Source organism: Ricinus communis, chromosome 2 (assembly GCF_019578655.1).
Source record: "Ricinus communis isolate WT05 ecotype wild-type chromosome 2, ASM1957865v1, whole genome shotgun sequence".
Taxonomy (NCBI): domain Eukaryota; kingdom Viridiplantae; phylum Streptophyta; class Magnoliopsida; order Malpighiales; family Euphorbiaceae; genus Ricinus; species Ricinus communis.
Window position 1 is genome coordinate 8,016,592 of NC_063257.1, and position 18,754 is coordinate 8,035,345.

At 33.0% G+C, this 18,754-nt stretch overlaps 2 protein-coding genes across 4 annotated transcripts; one reads left to right on the plus strand and one right to left on the minus strand.

The window, feature by feature from the left end:
- Positions 1-3,470: 3,470 nt before the first annotated feature.
- LOC8277850 (putative transcription elongation factor SPT5 homolog 1) lies at positions 3,471-13,056 on the plus strand. Of its 2 annotated transcripts, none has more exons than XM_048370670.1 (22): positions 3,471-3,961; positions 5,638-5,876; positions 5,982-6,128; positions 6,237-6,395; positions 6,481-6,564; positions 7,019-7,089; positions 7,178-7,532; positions 7,649-7,804; positions 7,902-7,999; positions 8,144-8,192; positions 8,271-8,423; positions 8,503-8,646; positions 8,959-9,052; positions 9,182-9,343; positions 9,426-9,474; positions 9,559-9,680; positions 9,768-9,846; positions 10,931-10,985; positions 11,080-11,197; positions 11,270-11,413; positions 11,693-11,793; positions 12,762-13,056. In XM_048370670.1, exons 1-22 carry the CDS (start codon positions 3,628-3,630, stop codon positions 13,005-13,007), a joined length of 3,159 nt encoding a protein of 1,052 aa, XP_048226627.1. In that variant the 5' UTR covers positions 3,471-3,627; the 3' UTR covers positions 13,008-13,056. The 2 variants fall into 2 exon arrangements, with proteins under 2 accessions (XP_048226627.1, XP_015579054.1); XM_015723568.2 differs by having other exon boundaries at positions 3,473-3,961; positions 9,559-9,653.
- Positions 13,057-15,623: 2,567 nt separating this feature from the next.
- On the minus strand, positions 15,624-17,923 carry LOC8277848 (alcohol dehydrogenase). Of its 2 annotated transcripts, none has more exons than XM_048371366.1 (10): positions 17,771-17,923; positions 17,615-17,688; positions 17,426-17,472; positions 16,979-17,304; positions 16,809-16,891; positions 16,627-16,702; positions 16,465-16,526; positions 16,286-16,381; positions 16,015-16,176; positions 15,624-15,921 (listed from the first exon to the last, which is right to left on the minus strand). In XM_048371366.1, exons 1-10 carry the CDS (start codon positions 17,805-17,807, stop codon positions 15,805-15,807), a joined length of 1,080 nt encoding a protein of 359 aa, XP_048227323.1. In that variant the 5' UTR covers positions 17,808-17,923; the 3' UTR covers positions 15,624-15,804. The 2 variants fall into 2 exon arrangements, with proteins under 2 accessions (XP_048227323.1, XP_002526171.1); XM_002526125.4 differs by having other exon boundaries at positions 17,552-17,688.
- Positions 17,924-18,754: the final 831 nt, after the last annotated feature.

Below are 18,754 nucleotides of genomic sequence, written 5' to 3' on the forward strand. Positions count from 1 at the left end.
TACACCTTAATTACCATAAACAAGACCAATGGAGCTTTAAACAATTAAACAGTAAATTTGTAACTCTACCTTTGAAAGAAGAAAAAGACACCCAAAATTTGAACCCTTTTTGGAGATTTACTTTTGCTCTTACAAATCTTTTTTTAAGAGTTACTATAATGTAATTGTCTAAATTGATATCTTAATTTCTATGTACATAATTGGATGAAGAAAATAGGAGTTGACTGCAATTAATATCAGGGATGAGAAATACTGTGTAGTTTTCACTCTTTCACAAATAATGTATGTTTAATTTTTTAGACATAAAAAATTATATTATAAATTGTGATAAAAATAATTATTTTTAGTATTAAAAGTTTTTAACTCACAAGTATTTAACTACCATCATTCAAATCAACTATAATTATCGTATTCTTTAGCAGATTTAAAACTTAATAACTCATGACATTATTGATTAATTATTAAATCAATTTTATCATATCAATGACTTCTTCCACCGCAATCTAACAATATTTTAAAAGAAACGAAAATATGCATTGCTAAGCTCTAAATCTATATTATATTAGATATAGATAATATAATAATGATAGTAAATTAAAATGACGATGGTTAAATTATTATAAATTAAAAAATTTTAATGGATAAATAATTATTTCTATATCCATTTATAATATTCTTTTAATCTAAAAAGTATATTTAAAATGATCAAAATATGAAACTGCAAATTACTCTTTTATACTTATCCTTTAATATTAATATTAATCGCAATAACATCGAGTCAAAAGAAGCTGTACAGGAGTGTAATTGTGCAAATCTCATTAATTAAATTACCACCACTCTCTTCATTCAATGATCTTGCCTTGCGTTTTAACATTTGAGTACCCACCCCATTGCCTCTACAAAAATAGCCAGGAAGTTTGCTGGTCCTGGTTCATTAGCAAACGCTGAAATATTACAATTTAACATAAAAATACAATTGAGGAGCCAAATTAAAGACGAGGGTCAGAGGTTTCTAATTCGTCCGTATAATTATGTGATGCATTCTTCATAATTTTAACAGAATATAAGCATACATCCAACAATATCTGACGTGAAATTAGTTCGTTGACCAAATTAATCACTCTTTAGATAAGGATTTTAATAGGCTCCACTAGTTCACGTCTATAGTCTATATCTATAATCTACATATATTATATAATTTTTTTCATGAAACTCTACGTGGCATAATTTTATAAAGCCATATTATATAATTATTTAATAAAAAATGATATATGACATAATTATAAAAATATTAATTATACTATTTATAAAAATATTAAATGTTATCTTAAATGCTAATAATAAATACGGTAAAAATATATGACATTTTTAAATATAAGACTATTATATTTAAAAAAAAAATTATAATAAGTATAATAATTATCATAACTACTGTATATTAATAATAAATCTAATTATTTTTCTAATAAAATATATAATATAATATAATATATATATATATATATATATATAGACAATGTTAAGTTTTTTCATGAGACTCTACCTAGTAGGATTTTATGAAGTCGTGTCATATTATCTTTCAATGAGAAAATGCCACATGGTATATATTATAAAAGTGTTAATCATAATATTTATAAAAGAATAAATATAATCTTAAATACTAATAGTGAATATGATAAAAATTTATGGCTTATTTAGATATAAAACTATTATATTTTTAAAAAATAATTATAATAAATATAATAATTATCATAGCTGCTACATATTAATAATAAATCTTAAATTTTATTATTTTTATAATAAGATTTTTGTTCATATATATATATATATATATATATATATATATAAACAAACGATAATTTTATTAATAACAATAAAATAGTAAAAGAATAAAAATTTAAAATTTAGGTTATAAAAGAATAATTAAAAGAAATTTGTGACACGTTTGGAAATTTATTGGTCGAATATAATAATTAGAAAAAAGTTTCAATCTAGATATTGTGATATTAAAAATAATAATAATAATAAAATAACAAGAATTTTAACAACTTAATTATTAAAAAATAATTATTATGTGAACATAAGAGAATTTATTAGTGTAATGAAATAGATACAAAATTAAAGTTGACAAATATATACAATACTTTTCATATTTATTTACTTTATAAATATAAAAATTTCACAAGACTGTATCATATGATTTTTATAAAAAACTAATATAGATGTAAATAGAAATATCATAAAAGTAAAAGTAAAATTTATATTTTATACTAATGTTATTATAAATTAAATTATATATAATACATAAATAAAAATCTTAAATATAAAATAAATTAAATAATCATGCAATAGTATAAGTAAATTGCTAGTTTTTTTATTTGATAAATGGAAAATATAATTATTGTAATTAAAAGAAAAATTAAACAATTTATGGGTCAACAATTCAGATTTTACTAGTTAATCATAAAACATATTTTAGTCAATAGTCATAATAAATCTCAAGATATTATTACGAGGAATGAATAAAAATCCAGAGTTATGATGCAAAATTATATGAGTCATCTTCATAAAAAATATCAAACGTCTTACTCTTAATCTATTTCAATATAAATAATCGATCAATTAAATAATAGATAATAAAAATATCAAATTGAAAATAAATAAATTGGTAATGATAAAATATTATTACCGTCACTTAACTTTAACTAAAATAACAAACTTTTCTCCGATGGCCTAAGTAAAAAACAAAATAAAAAGTAAAAGTTTGGAAGAAGGGGACGACACTAGTCACATATGATCTAAACAAATTTTTTTAGGTGAATTTACCATGTTGTTGTATTTTATTCATGTATAATTATAAATTGAATATATAAGGTTTTACTGGATTTTAAGTAATATCTTTTAAAAACAAATTAAACAATTCTCTATACCTTTTTTTATATACAATCAAATTTAAAAAATAAGTTTTTATCTTGAAAAATATCTTTGTCAAAAAAATTTAAGAAAATAGGTTATTTTCTGTGAAACAAATAACAAATGAATCCTTATCAACTACATTTGCTTTAAGAATTAAAAGAAAATAATTCAAATATTTGTCTCAAATATTGTTTGTGCATTTTATATTTGATTTTTATGAACAAATATGTGTATACAAATTTTAAATGAGATACTTTTGTTTATTAATTCATTTTTGTTTTATTATTTTTCTTAGAAATTCGTTTCCAGACGTGGACAAATATGATCCATACCGTCAGGCCTGTTACCAAATGCAAACTTACATTTGAATTGCCCAACTGCGCGTTTTTTTGACCTTTGCATAGAACCCATGCAACCGAGCACTAAGCGACAATTCTAGTATGTCGTTTACAATAGCTCAGAAACGACGGCGTTTGAAGTTAACTTCCATTATTAACTCATGTCGGTTTGAGACTCATTTGTTAAAAAGATAGCAAAATTAACCCCAAATCTCCGTCATCTTCACCGTCAGTTAGGGTTATAAAATATAAAAACCCCTAAAATCAAAGACCAGACCTGGAAAACGGAAAAAAACATTTCACACATCTACAAAACCACACCTCAATACACAAAGATAGATAAACAAAATCAATTGCAGAATCGAAACTAAGTATGGCTCGTGGCAGAGCCGACGACGACGACGAGGGATATGAAGATGAAGAATACGAAGAGGTGATGGAGGACGAAGAAGATGAAGAGATTGAAGAAGAAGAAGTAAGAGGAGGATCGAATAGGAAGAGAAGGAGATCAGATTTTATAGATGATGTTGCCGAGGAAGATGATGAGGAAGAAGAGGAGGAATACGATGAAGATGACGATGATTATGGTGGTGGTGGTGCTGGAAAGAGACAGAAAGCAAAGGCAAGCTCGGGGAAGCAATTCTTTGATTTGGAAGCTGAGGTTGATAGCGATGAAGAAGAAGAAGAAGATGATGATGCTGAGGATGGTAATCTTCTTGTTTTTGTTTTTTTGTCATTTGGATTTTGTGTTTGTAAAATTAGGGTTTTAAGACTTGACATATGGTTGATTTATTAGTTAGTTAGTTTGTGCTATGTGTTTGTTTGATGAATGCATTAGCTGGCTACTGAATTTTAACTGCAGTTGAATTTGATAAGAGTTGCTTACTTGCTCGAAAATTGGGTTATGAAGAGGCCATCTCATACTCTCTGAATTGCAATAATTGCAATGCTTTTGTTTTTAATGCTACTGAGTTCATATTCTTTCATCAAAATTATTTTTGTCTTTTGTATCGTCAGTATTAAGATATATGGAAGCAAGTATAGGTCTGAAATATGAACTTGGTTAGGGAACAAAATACCTATTTAGGACTTTAAAATTGAAATTAACTTTTTCTTATTGTTTGGGTGCAAATCTGTTCACATATTAGGGCTTCTTAAGTGTTTTGTCTAATTTAACAAGTATTTATGTATAATGTATTGCTTGGTTAATGAAGATATTCCCTTGTTGAGAATTCTGGAATCTAGTGTTGTTAATGGATCCTATTGGAGTTTGTTTACCCTTTTGGTTTGGTCCGAGATTAGTTGTATCTTACTGTTCGAGTCTCAGGTTTAGAGAAAGTGTTGCTGAATTCAGTGAAAATTATGGTTAGAACACCTACTGTAGCCAGAAGTTAGCAGTGTGTGACCATTCTAGAAAGGTGTTACTGCCGTGGGGTACCCCTTGCTCACAGTAACAGAGCATGCATTTGGCTGCCTTTTTTTCCTCGACTTTTCTTATTGAATTTTTTTAGCAAATTAGTAATGCTTGTTGGTGGATACCTGTCTCTGTTCTGTTCAACTCTCATATTTCCATCTAAATCTTAATGTACTATGTGCTCTTGTTTCTTTCTACATTGCAAATTTAAATTCTTTTACATGTGGTGTATCATTTTTCCAGTGCACCTTCTGCCTGTTTTATGGTTGTTTTGTCTTCAGCCAACCATAAGTATTTTCAACATTTCACCAATGGAAATTTGATTTTGTGTGAAGAAAAAGACCAGCACGTTTGAGTAACCTCTGGTACTCTTGGCTTTTTGTTTTTGGAGTTCTATGTTGGCCAGTCAGTAATCCTGAATCTCATGTGTTATATGAAGTTGGAGGGTTTTAGTTAGTACTTCTTGGCATTAAGCTTAATCGTATAGTAAGCTTATGGCATGATAAGTGTACTACCTACTACTTTAGCCTAGTAATACATGCATTCTTCTGGATATAATTTTTTCTTTGCTTAGCTGTCATGGTTTGTAACTATACTTAGGTCTGCTATGTTTTGCCTCCATGCGCCACCCGCTCTTCCTCTGTTTTTCATTAATTTTCTGTTATGCTTCGTGTGATTAGTGATTTGCATTTTCCATAAACTGGTCTGTGCAACCACCTAAAATTTTTCATTTCTTCACTTGACTATTGTAGTTAATGTCAATTCTGTATGACTAGAAAATTCTACGGTGTAGTGAATAAACACTCTGAGGCTTTAAAATGCAAAAAATGGACCATTTTCTTTGTTATGGGAGTGCTTGGGTTATGCTGAGACTTCATATGGCATTTAAGTAGAGCTGTGGCTTTTTGTGGTGAAGACTGAGGTTTGGCCTTTTATGGTGAAGGCTGAGGTTATCTTATATATGTGCAGATTTTATTGTCGATAATGGAGCTGATCTACCTGATGAAGATGATGGTAGAAGGGTTCATCGTAGGCCATTGCTCCCTCGGGAGGACGATCAAGAAGATATGGAAGCTCTAGAGAGAAGAATTCAAGCAAGGTATGCAAGGTCAAGTCACACAGAATATGATGAAGAGACTACAGAAGTGGAGCAACAAGCTCTTCTGCCATCTGTTCGGGATCCCAAATTGTGGATGGTGAAATGTGCGGTATGGTTTACAGTTCTTCCATGATGTTTATATAAACTTTGACATTTTTCTCTTGATATTATTTCTTTTCAATATATTTAACAAATTATCATTAATGCATACCAGATTGGCCGTGAACGAGAAACGGCTGTATGCCTTATGCAAAAATATATTGATAAAGGATCTGAGTTGCAAATCCGTTCTGCTATTGCTCTTGATCATCTTAAGAATTATATTTATATTGAAGCAGATAAGGAGGCCCATGTTAGGGAGGTATGCCATTTATATCAAGTTTAGCACTGTTCTGTGGAGTTGAAATTTGATGTTTTCCAATGGACATATAATCTTATGAATTGACTTAGTTATCTTCTGCTGCTTCAGGCTTGTAAAGGTCTGCGCAATATATACGCCCAGAAAATAATGCTTGTCCCAATCAAAGAAATGACTGATGTTCTTTCAGTTGAAAGCAAGGCAATAGATCTTTCAAGGGATACCTGGGTCAGAATGAAGATTGGAACATACAAAGGGGACCTTGCTAAAGTATGCTTTATACCATTTGTTAGTTTCATATTTTTTCATGAATAAAGCTTCATTCTCTGTCTCTTGTCTCTTTCCTTTTTACAAGGTAGTAGATGTAGATAATGTCCGACAGAGAGTTACAGTGAAGTTAATTCCAAGGATCGATCTGCAGGCTCTTGCAAATAAACTGGTATGTATATTATTTGATCATGGTAGATTTTACAGGCATATGAATTTTTGTGTTATCCGTAAATGAAGGAATATGGGATGGTTTTATATGAATTCGTCTTAGTGCATTTTCTTGGTGACCCTTGTCATAATGATTTCCGTTCTCCTTTCTGTTTTTGGACAAATGACTAGGAAATTACTTAAATTTAGTGTTACTTCCCACTTGATCACCCCTAAAGTCTTTAGCCTAGTGAGCCCATATTGGTAGAAATCTCATTCTTCACTCTCCCATGAGCAAATGAATTGGTGCTTGCCCTTGTCTTCATTCACTTTTGAGCTCATCACACTGGTTATAAGACCAAGAACATATAGGATAAGAGCTGCTACGATTGTAACTTGAGTAATGTAACAGATAGTCTTGCTCCTGTTCTTCATAATTATAAGATATTTTAGATTTATGTTTGAACTTCTTATAGGAGGGCAGAGAAGTTGCAAAAAAGAAGGCTTTTGTCCCCCCTCCACGGTTTATGAACGTAGATGAAGCAAGGTAATGATTATTTTACACTTGCTCATTGCAGTATAATTCCATATTTTAATGAGTGATTGTTTTTGTTGATATTATGTTTTGGTCACAGGGAACTACATATTCGTGTAGAGCGAAGAAGGGATCCTATGAGCGGTGATTATTTTGAAAATATTGGTGGAATGTTGTTTAAAGATGGATTCTTGTATAAAACTGTGTCAATGAAATCAATTAGTGTTCAGAACATCAAACCAACTTTTGATGAACTTGAGAAGTTCCGAAAGCCTGGTGAGAATGATGGTGATATCGTCGGTTTGTCAACCTTATTTGCAAACAGAAAGAAGGGCCATTTTGTGAAAGGTGATGCAGTTATTATTGTCAAAGGAGATTTGAAAAACCTTAAGGGATGGGTTGAGAAAGTTGATGAAGAGAATGTTCATATCAAACCTGAAATGAAGGACCTTCCTGTAAGAATTATTGGAAGAGATTGGTTCTCTCGTGTATTTTTAGCCGTTGTTTATGATTAATTAAATGCACTTGGTTTTCCATTTATCAATGATTTTACCATTTCTTTTATTGGCAGAGAACTATTGCAGTGAATGAAAAGGAGCTTTGCAAGTACTTCGAACCGGGTAATCACGTGAAGGTTGTCTCTGGTACCCAGGAGGGTGCAACTGGTATGGTTGTTAAGGTCGAGCAACATGTGCTCATCATTCTGTCTGATACAACCAAGGAACACGTAAGTGATTAGTTTCTTGTGTAGCAATTGAGTTTGTAGAGAATAGTCTTTTTGTGGAAAACTCGTGTCGAATTATATGAATATTATTTATCTTCAGATTCGTGTTTTTGCCGATGATGTTGTGGAAAGCTCTGAGGTAACCACCGGCGTTACAAAAATTGGAGATTATGAGCTTCATGATCTGGTGCTATTGGAGTAAGTGCTGCTTCTTCAAAAGCATTTATTGTTTTTCCATTACATATTTGATTACATGTTTTTTCGCCTCTCTTATGTGTTGCAGATTGTTATTTTCTCCTTATTATCATCTGGAGTCTTACTTGATTATTTAATGTGGTGCAGTAATATGAGCTTTGGTGTAATAATACGTGTGGAAAGCGAAGCCTTTCAGGTGATTAATTACTGGAGGGCCTGTTGTGTGCTTATCCATCAGTTCTTATATCTTATTAGATGCTGTCATTAACTTCAGGTTCTTAAGGGAGTTCCAGAAAGACCTGAGGTTGCTCTTGTTAGATTGAGAGAGATCAAATGCAAGATTGAGAAGAAATTTAATGTGCAAGATCGGTACAAGAATACTATAGCAGTGAAGGATGTTGTTAGAATAATTGATGGCCCTTGCAAAGTGAGATTACAAACTGCTTTGGTTTGTCTTATTATCAAAGTTATGTGTAGTGTGCCATTTATCCTTCTTATCTTGTTAGGGGAAACAAGGTCCTGTAGAACACATATACAAAGGAGTATTGTTCATTTATGATCGGCATCATCTTGAACATGCTGGATTTATTTGTGCTAAATCGCATTCTTGTATTGTTGTGGGAGGAACACGAGCCAATGGCGATAGAAATGTAAGTCTTATGTGAACAAATAACTTATTTGATAGTTAAACTGTCAGTTTAATTTTTTATTGGATTTTTTTTTTACTATTCAGTTATAACTAGTCAGTAATTAATTGTTTAAGATGCAATGAATTGGCTGATTGTCATCATAAGTCATAACTCGATCATTTACCTAAAGAGGCTGTTAATTGAAATATATTGAGACCATTAGGCTCATGTGGATTAAGCAAAATATGATTTTAAAGTAGATGCTAATTGAATGAATGTGGTGATTAGATCATGTAAGGTTACGTTGACTTGGCTTTTTGATGTATGATTCAGGGTGATTCCTACTCGAGATTTAGCAGTTTTAAAACTCCCCCTCGGGTACCCCAATCACCAAGGAGATTTCCAAGAGGTGGTCCTCCATTTGAGTGTAAGTTGCTGGTGAACAGTTAGCCTTAGTGAAGAATATACTTTGACACTCTCTCTCCCGTTGTAAAGATGCAAGAAAACAAGGTTTGTATTGCAATTCTGTTCTCAACTTCTAAATTCAATGCAACAGCTGGAGGAAGGAATCGTGGTGGAAGAGGAGGGCACGATGCTCTGGTCGGTACAACGGTGAAGATACGTCTGGGTCCTTTCAAAGGTTATCGTGGACGGGTTGTAGAGATCAAAGGCCCATCTGTTCGAGTTGAGTTGGAGTCTCAGATGAAGGTTATTTTAGGCAAGTGTTTTATAATTCATTATGCAGCTGGTTCTGGTTTTTTGTTATTTTTTTTATTGACTAATCATTGTTGTTTGTGCAGTTGATCGCAATAATATTTCTGACAATGTGGTTATATCTACTCCACACCGGTAATTAATGTTTCTGCATCAAAGTTTTCCTCTAGCTTCATTACTCTCTTCTTCTGATGTTATTTACTGATATTTTCTCACCAGGGATTCATCTCGGTATGGTATGGGAAGTGAAACTCCCATGCATCCTTCTCGGACTCCACTGCACCCATATATGACACCAATGAGAGATGCTGGAGGTTCATTCTTTAACTACTTGTTTTTTGGTTTGTATAGAAGCTTTAAGTTTTTTATTAATTGTGAAAAAGAAATGATTGTTATGTTTCATTTTGGTCTTCCTCTTATGTCTGCAGCGACACCCATTCATGATGGGATGAGGACCCCTATGCGTGACCGAGCATGGAATCCTTATGCGCCGATGAGTCCTCCCAGGTTTTGATCATGATTCTTGCTTTTATTGTGTTCTTTTTCTACTGTTATTTCCTTTATGGCACTTTGAAGAATATGCCCTAACTTTTACTTGATGAGATCAATTTTGTATGATTTGTATGGATTTTGTAATTTTTCTTTGCTAACTTTGGATATCTTGGTTGATGGTGTCAGTTAAAAGCACTCATTTTCAGCATTTCATTCATTTTTGTATTTTTTGTTTTTACATTGGATATTTTGATTTTCGACCTCGCTTGGAAAATTCACATTTTTGCCATTGCTGAGAGATAAGAACAAATAGGTTAAAGTCTGGACTCTCTTTCTGATGAGTGATGAGGGAAATATCATTTATTTTATGTTGCTAGATTTTGTCTGTTGCTATTGTATAAACCTGAGGTCTGAGAGCTGAATTGCGACGTTCCTGAGTCAAATTGAATAGGCTGTTTCTCACTTAACAAATACTAATTAAAATCATTTTACCAAATTGCATCTTTAAGGACAAACTGGAAATAGGCCTACCATGAGAAGATAAAGCATGATTTTGCCTGTTAGCTCTTAACAAGTCGAAGGTGAAAGAGCTATTCTGAACAAATATTGAAAAAGGAGCAATCAGAGACTTATATATGATGTCAGTTTTATCTTGTTCCAATGGCTGTGCCTTTTGTTGATACAATTGATTTATCTTCTATGCATGAATACAACAACTGGAGGTCTTTGACTTTATAGTGTCCCTATTTCCATAATGTTTCCGGGATGTTAGAAAGCTGCTGCATGATGTTATAGGGGCAAGTGAAGACTTTTAGATGGCTTGATTTTGCTATGTAATGTCTGACTTGGCCGTCTTTGTGGTCCTTTCTCTTGCAAAACTGTTTTGCTATGGATATTTGTTGACTGGTACTAATCAATGCCAGAAATGAAATTATTTCTCCTGCAATTCTCTAAAGGTCACCAGTTCTTTTTGCTTGCATCATTTTTCAAGCATTCTTGAAATTTTATAGCATGTCATAACAGGATTATTCTTGGGGAATGTTCTCAATATCTGTTTTAACTGATGGTAGACTCTTGGAATTCTGATAATGTCAAATAGGGATAACTGGGAAGATGGAAATCCAGCGTCTTGGGGAACAAGTCCACATTATCAGGTTAGGAATTGGTATCTTTTGGCTGTAATACAACTTGATCTTTCCTTTCAGCTATTTGTACAATTAATTTACTGTCCTTTCCTTCACTCTTCAGCCAGGAAGCCCTCCTTCTCGGGCATATGAAGCTCCAACTCCTGGATCAGGCTGGGCTAACACTCCTGGTGGTAGTTATAGTGATGCAGGAACACCAAGGGATAGCAGTTCTGCTTATGGTAAACATCTTATCGGTTAGATTACAATTTTAATGATAATTTACTCTGTTGTAACCAACTGTACGCTTATAGCCAATGCTCCAAGTCCGTACTTGCCATCGACTCCTGGTGGGCAGCCTATGACTCCAAGCTCTGCAGCCTACCTTCCTGGAACTCCTGGAGGGCAGCCAATGACGCCTGGGACTGGTGGTCTTGATGTCATGTCCCCTGTAATAGGTTTGATTTCTGCTTTTCACCTTTGCTATTTTGGTCATGTAAGATCTGTTTGTTCATTCACTATATGTGTAGAATATCTTTTTGTATTTTGATTGAAATATTATTAAGCTGCTTGTGCTATTTTAAGGAAATTAAAGGCACTGGTGCTATACATTCAGGGTTAGGTTGTAATTTTGCTTTAGTAGCAAGTTAAATGAACAGTGATCTTGTTCTTATTTATGCTTCAAATTTTATTTCAAGCCTCTTGCAAAGTTGAGTTGACATTGCATTTTATTGCAGGAGGGGACAATGAAGGACCATGGTACATGCCAGATATATTGGTTAATGTACGAAAGGCTGCAGATGACTCTGCTATTGGTGTTATCAGGGATGTGCTTGCGGTATGTACCTTGTAGAATTTATTTTTTGCGTCCACAGTATAATGCTTGCTTTTGCTTGGGATCCATCCAAGTATAATGTTAAGTAACCAGCCCCTATAGAACTTATAAGTCCTTTAAAGGGTACAACATCATATTCTTGTGTGGCACACATATATAGTTATCGAGGGAAGAGGAGCTCTAGTATGGCTTTTATGATTTTGGCTATTGATGTCTGGAAAGATGAAAGTCAGTGGGAGAAAGGGGGAAAGGAAATTGGGAATAGGGGATATAATATTAAGTAAAGGAGGAAGCTTTACCTTGTTCATATCCTATTTCAATGGGAACTTTATGAGTTGATCCGCCTACATGTCTTGCTGTTACTATTTATTGGGAGAAGTCGTCGTGTTACTATTATATTGGGAGCTGTTAAATCTTCTTTTCATTCATATAACAATTACTTTTCTGGAAAAAGAAGTGAACAAAATGATGACCTTCCCGCATAGCCTATTCCTCATACCTGAACAGGAGGGCAGAATATGTCCTCTCGATTGGAAGTGTACCTTCTATATTCTTTCCCCCTCTGCTCTACTTTCCTTTTAAAACTTCTATATATTGCTCTAAATAAAGTGTTCTCTTTTCAGATTATTTAACTCTTTTAATGTGGAGGGCCTACTGTGAAGAAACCAATTTTCTTGGGGGTTTAAAGTTTCTGGTTGATAGATTTTGATGTCATGTTAGGTTCTCCTTCATTATGTCTTGTACAGTGCTGCATGCTGTGCAGGAAAACTGTTCAATGAAAAAGCTTGTGAATTAGGTCAAATAGCATCATTTTTATAACAAAAACAATAATAAGTGATAATTACTAGCAGATATTTGGATATTCTTCTACCTAACATGAATGATCAGCATTGGTATTGCACCTTTTTGTAATGGAATCATATTGAACCTTTCTGTAATCAATCAAATAATATGGGTGATGTATGATGCAGGATGGGTCCTGTAGAGTAGTCCTTGGGGCAAATGGCAATGGTGAAACAATCACAGCTCTTCCCAATGAAATTGAAATAGTGGTACCGAGAAAATCAGATAAGATCAAGATCATGGGTGGAGCGCATCGCGGTGCCACGGGTAAGTTAATTGGTGTTGATGGCACAGATGGAATTGTAAAAGTAGATGACACACTTGATGTTAAGATATTAGACATGGTTATACTGGCAAAACTGGCTCAACCATGATTATTGTGATAATAAATAAATGAAATTACATGATTGATCGTTGAGATTTCATGTGGCTTTCTCTCTTTCCTATACAATCAACTCTATAATTTCTTCTGGGCATTATATATTCGGTTATCATAATATCACTTCATCTGGCAAGTGGGCATGATGAACCAGAATAAGATAATATTGAGCATCATAGAAGTGTTAACAAAGACATGACGAGCAGCTTTGTATATAAGAAAGTTATTGGTTCCACTCATTCATTACTACAGTGTTTTTCTAGTGCACCTGGTATTTGAGCAGGCTTGAGATCTTGTGGTTACTTGTGTGATGAGATATTGTTCGATTATTTCCTTGGTTTTGCCAGTTAAGTCCTGATGAATCTCTCTGTTGAGCAAATAGTTCTGGCTAATCTACTAGCTCATTTATCCTGACAATCAACAATTACATCCATGTGATGATATGAAATTATCAGATTAAAAAGTTTAAGGAATCTACCACCACAAATATAAAGATCTTATTAAATATTCAAATATTTGATTTGAAGTGTCAATAGCTTTAGTGTAACACCCGCAGGCTTTTAGAGGAGAATTTTTGAGTCATGGCCAAACTGGGGCCATCATGGATTATATCCTACCAATTTGTATATTTACTACTATGTGCGACTTTGGGTAACTCCCAGGCCTTCGCTGCCAACTTTTTCTCAACTGGCAAGAAAAACTCGGAAACTATTAGGTCAACTTTTAAAAATAACGGAAATAAACATATTTGTGGGATTAAGATTTGCAACTTCGCAATAAGTGGTAGGTTTAAAATAAAACTAAGCTGAAAATAAGTATGTTTTAATGAAAAGAAGGTCTAGCATTTGAGATGAACGTCATAAGCCGGTTTCTGAGATGTTTTTGGGTTCATAAACTGAGTACGACAAACTGTACCCAAAGTCCCAAAAAAGAGTAAACTCGGTAAGATCATTCCTAGAAGGTTAAAAAAAACAAAAAATAAAAATTGTAAGCTACGATATTAGCTTGTTTCTTGGACAACTGAATGCTTACCTTCTCCAAAACTATTCGAGTTCACATCCACACTAGTAACTCTTGGAGTCCCAGCAGTTTCAAAGGTTGAAAGCCATAAGACAGTTTTCTTAGTGCTGGCAGAATTCGAATACTTTTGTTTGATCACCCGAAGGGAGCATTCATTCATAGGAGGGCCAGTCCGTGGTAAGCAAGACCACAGATCTGACCAGCCGGGACATAAGGACTTTTCTCGCTCGCCAGGGTTTGTAGTAATTTACCATCAGAGATAGGTTAATAAGTCTATTACGTATTTATTAAGTAGCTTGATTTATTTATTACTATTAATTACCTATGATTAAAATAAATCAATATAAATACAACAATCTATAGATAATATCACATTTCATTATACAATTAATTTTATCTATAGATGACGTAATAGATTGAGTCTATGTCAGAATTTTTAAAATTAATAATAGTATTAGGTATTTTTTTTATATAATAAAATAATAAGAATAATTTTTTAAAAAATAATGATAAATAAATGTACAAAATTATCTAAATAATTTGATTTTTTCAAATTATCTACTTTCTTTTTCTTTTTTATTAAGTTCAAATTAAGACTTTTAACCCTAATTTAAAAACTTGGTGAATTTAAAGCGGAAAGTGGTAGCTTCGGTTTTACCGCAGTATTAATCGGAAGAAGTATGTCAAAGATATTATTTTGTACATCAGATGCTAATATTATTTTGATAAATGAAACACACGGGTGATACTCGTACCTAAACTTTGAATTTCATTTTAGAAAGGATGTCAAAGCTTCAATCTTTTTTCTTTTTTAGTTAATAAAGCATGGTGGAGATAATTTGCAAAATAACGTTTGAATAAAAATATATAATTATCAATTTTAGATTATCCTAACCATATTATGCTTAAAGTTGGTACTATGTTCTATCTTTAAAATTGGCTCAAGTATTTATCAATTAAATAAAATATTAAAAATAGCCATGTTAACATTAACATGAACCCTAGAAATAACCGCATTTTGCAAATTAATCTTCACATAGTTTCATACAGTGCGAAAAATATTCAAATTCTTTAAAGTTTGAAGGTTATTGAGGTTTTATTTATAAAAGTATGTGGCTGTTAAAATGGGGTTTAATATAAAAGATATTATTGAATTATTCTTCTTTCAGTTACTACATCACTGTAATATCAAATAATAATCTGTCACTAAAACAAAAGAAACTAAAATATTGAATGTGGATTGAAGCATACCCTAAATCTTGTGAACCATTGATGCTTAAAATTAGTCAATGTATTTTCACTTTTCATCTCAGTGGTATATTTACTAATTTAGTTCTTGATTCATTTTGCAGTTTGTGATCCAAAAGGGTTCATTTTTCCTTTTTGGATGCAATTGGATATATATGTTGGATCCAAATGGTAAACAACCTTCAACTTGTGCTATGTTGTAGTATTGTTTAAGAACATAAGGCGCATTTGGCTAAACTGTTGTCGCCAGCCGTAGCTGGTATAATAATCTCTATTTCAGCTGATTTTTATAACAGGAAAATTGACTGGACAGCATAAAACAGCAGATGTGGACAATATTCGATGGTCTAATCATTTACATCGTTATTTATTTATAGATTTCAACAGAAGCAAGAAATCCATGAAATTGGTGATAAATTTACATTCACAAGATTTATATAACACGAAAACGTATAATTATCATAATACTGTTTCCAATCTTTTTGCTATTTCATGTGGGGGATGGCAGTTGTTCACAGGGGCCTCTATTCCTCCATTCGGATGATGCAGCGAAGGCTTTCCCCTTTAAGCATGAGTTCAAAGGCCTCGTTGATCTCGGAGAAAGGGACTGAATGCGTGATGAACTTTTCCAGTTCAAGTTCCTGTTATTCAGTATATCAGAAGTCAGTTAAGTGACAAGCTATCAGGTTAAAGAAAACGCTGAATGGCAAGGTCTTGTCCGTTTTAGGCTTTACCTTGGTCATGTACTTTTCCACAACTGAAGGAAGATCGGTTCGAGGCTTGTAGTTTCCGAAGAAGGTACCTTTGAGAGTCCTTTCATTCAAAACATTCATGGGGTGGGTCTTGAAAACAGCTTCTTTGTGTGGCACTCCAACCAGAACAGCAACTCCCCAGCCCTGGAATCATCGTTTTCAGTTTGTTCAGAAAAATATCAAATCCGGAACTGATAAGAGTAGGAGCATACAATTGGATTCTGCAATGAAAAGCAGGGATAGAGAAACATACGTCATGTACACATTCAAATGCAGAAATCATTGCATCCACGTTTCCTGTACATTCAACACTTCTATCGACTCCTCCATTAGTCATCTCAGCAATCACCTGCATATCAACAAATAGTTAATCTTTTTCAAACGAAGAACCGAGGATCTCTGTTGTAAAGAAGGGTCAGTCCGTAAGCAAACCTCCTGAACCGGTTTCTCATGATGTTTTGGGTTCACAAACTCAGTTACGCCAAACTTCTTTGCTGTAACCAAAGGAGAATGGACTCAGCAAGATCATACAACCTAGAATGTCAAAAATAAGCTGAGCTATTATGTTGCTTCTAGAACCAATTAAATGCTAACCATCCTCAAATCTATTTGAATTCACATCCACACCAATAATTCTTGAAGCCCCAGCAATCCTAGCTCCTTCAGCAGCCTAGTCACATAGATGCAGCATATATATTTTCAGCATTTATTAGCTTCAGTTTCAGTAAAGAAAAAGAGAAAGAAAGAGAAATTCTAGTGAAACATCAGATACTCACAGCAAGGCCTACAGCTCCCAATCCAAAGATAGCCACAGTTGAACCCTTTGGAGGCTTGGCCACATTCAAAGTGGCACCAAGACCTAAAATCCCAAAAAGTTGTCCATTAATTGACAAAGAATTGGTGGAATGAAAGGGGTTTTTGCAATTAGATTTTTAGAGTTCTGTACCTGTTGAGATTCCACAACTTAGCACGCAGACTTTGTCCAAAGGAGCCAAGGGATTGATTTTGGCAACACAGCCTACATGAACCACTGTGTACTCGCTAAAAGTGGATGTCCCAACGAAGTGGTAAATAGGCTTGCCTTTAATGGAAAATCTTGATTTTCCATCATTAAGCATAACTCCCCTGTCAGTATTTATCCTCAGGAGGTTGCACATGTTGCTCTCTTCGGATTTGCAGTGAGCACAATTCTTGCATTCCCCAGTAAATACTGGGAGGACATGATCACCTGGTTTGAGATCATTCACACCTTCACCAACACTCTCCACAATCCTATTGCCAAACAGAAAAAGAATAATATAGGATTTACCAACCATTTTCTGCAAGGCATCAAAGATAAACTTTACAAGAAAGACTGCATAATCATGATTAATTTAGCAGTGATTTTGTTTACCCTCCTGCCTCATGGCCATAAATTCTAGGAAATAACGGGTTCTGCCCCTGCAGGACAGAAGTAAATCAGTTAGGTAAATGTGCAAATCAGAAACTGATACTAAGGAAACCTTGTTAATAAAGTTACCTTGGCTTCCCAGAAGTAAACATCAGTGTGGCATAAAGAAGTGAAGATGATCTTTAAACGAACTTCATTAGCCTGTGGAGGTGCCACCTCTACTTCTTCAATCACTAGTGGCTTCCCTGCCTCCCATGCCACAGCAGCTATAATACAAGTAATCATAATTCAATATATTTTTAAAACAAAGTACCCAAAACCAAGTTATTAAACAAATTCTTTTACTACCTTTGCAATGAATGACCTTGCCAACAGTGCTTGTCATCTTTCCTTCTTTTTCTTCTTTACTGATAATTGAAATGTAAACTAGTTCAAAAGCTTTAAGAACTTGATTTTTGGTGAGGAATATGTTACCATATTACATATGTATTTATACCTTGAAGTTGAGATAATTAAAATGTATAATATAGGTTACATCAGTAGCACAAGTGGGAATTAATTAGAATACTAAAATGTTAAAGCATACAAGAGGCTGTGCCAAAATCATTTCTGGATTTTAGCTCATAGGATTCTTGTCCCTGGTTTCATTGTTAAGATGTTAGTTTATTTCCTCAATCTTTATATAATAGATAAAAGGAGTCAATAGCCTGTCTCTTTCAAGATTGTTAAAAGCGTGTGCCGTTGAGCCCACTAAATTTAAAATATTAATGAATTTTTGCTCAGAAAAAAAGCATATGTGCTACTGAATCATTTTTAAAGATTTTTTTATTTATCAATTTCTTCTTTAGGCATTCACCAATTAGATTATTCAAGGCAAACACATCTGGCTATTTTAATAAAAACAGTTGTGAATTGTATCAACTTGTCAAATTTCTTATGAATAGGAAACTATGGCTGCAATTGCAAAGATGGGGTTTGTGCCATTGGACTGTGACTGGTTTTTGCTTCTTTAGTTGTAAATTATTTTACCTGTTAAAAAAGGAGTTGTACTGACAATAATTCCCTCATTACATTTTGCTTATTAAAACACTTTTATTTATTATTCAAATCTAGAATTTGATGGTGAAAATTTTATTTAATTGGATTTTTCTCCATTTTAACAGACTTTTGAGAATAGTGTTAGTTTTTTTTTATTTTTTTTTTATTTTTACGGTGGAATATATTTTTCTATATTTTAAAATTTTAGAACTTTCAATTTTAAGCTTTGAACTATCAATTTAAATTAATTACAAATCTAATGAATTCTGAAAGGTTATATTGATGGTTCAAATG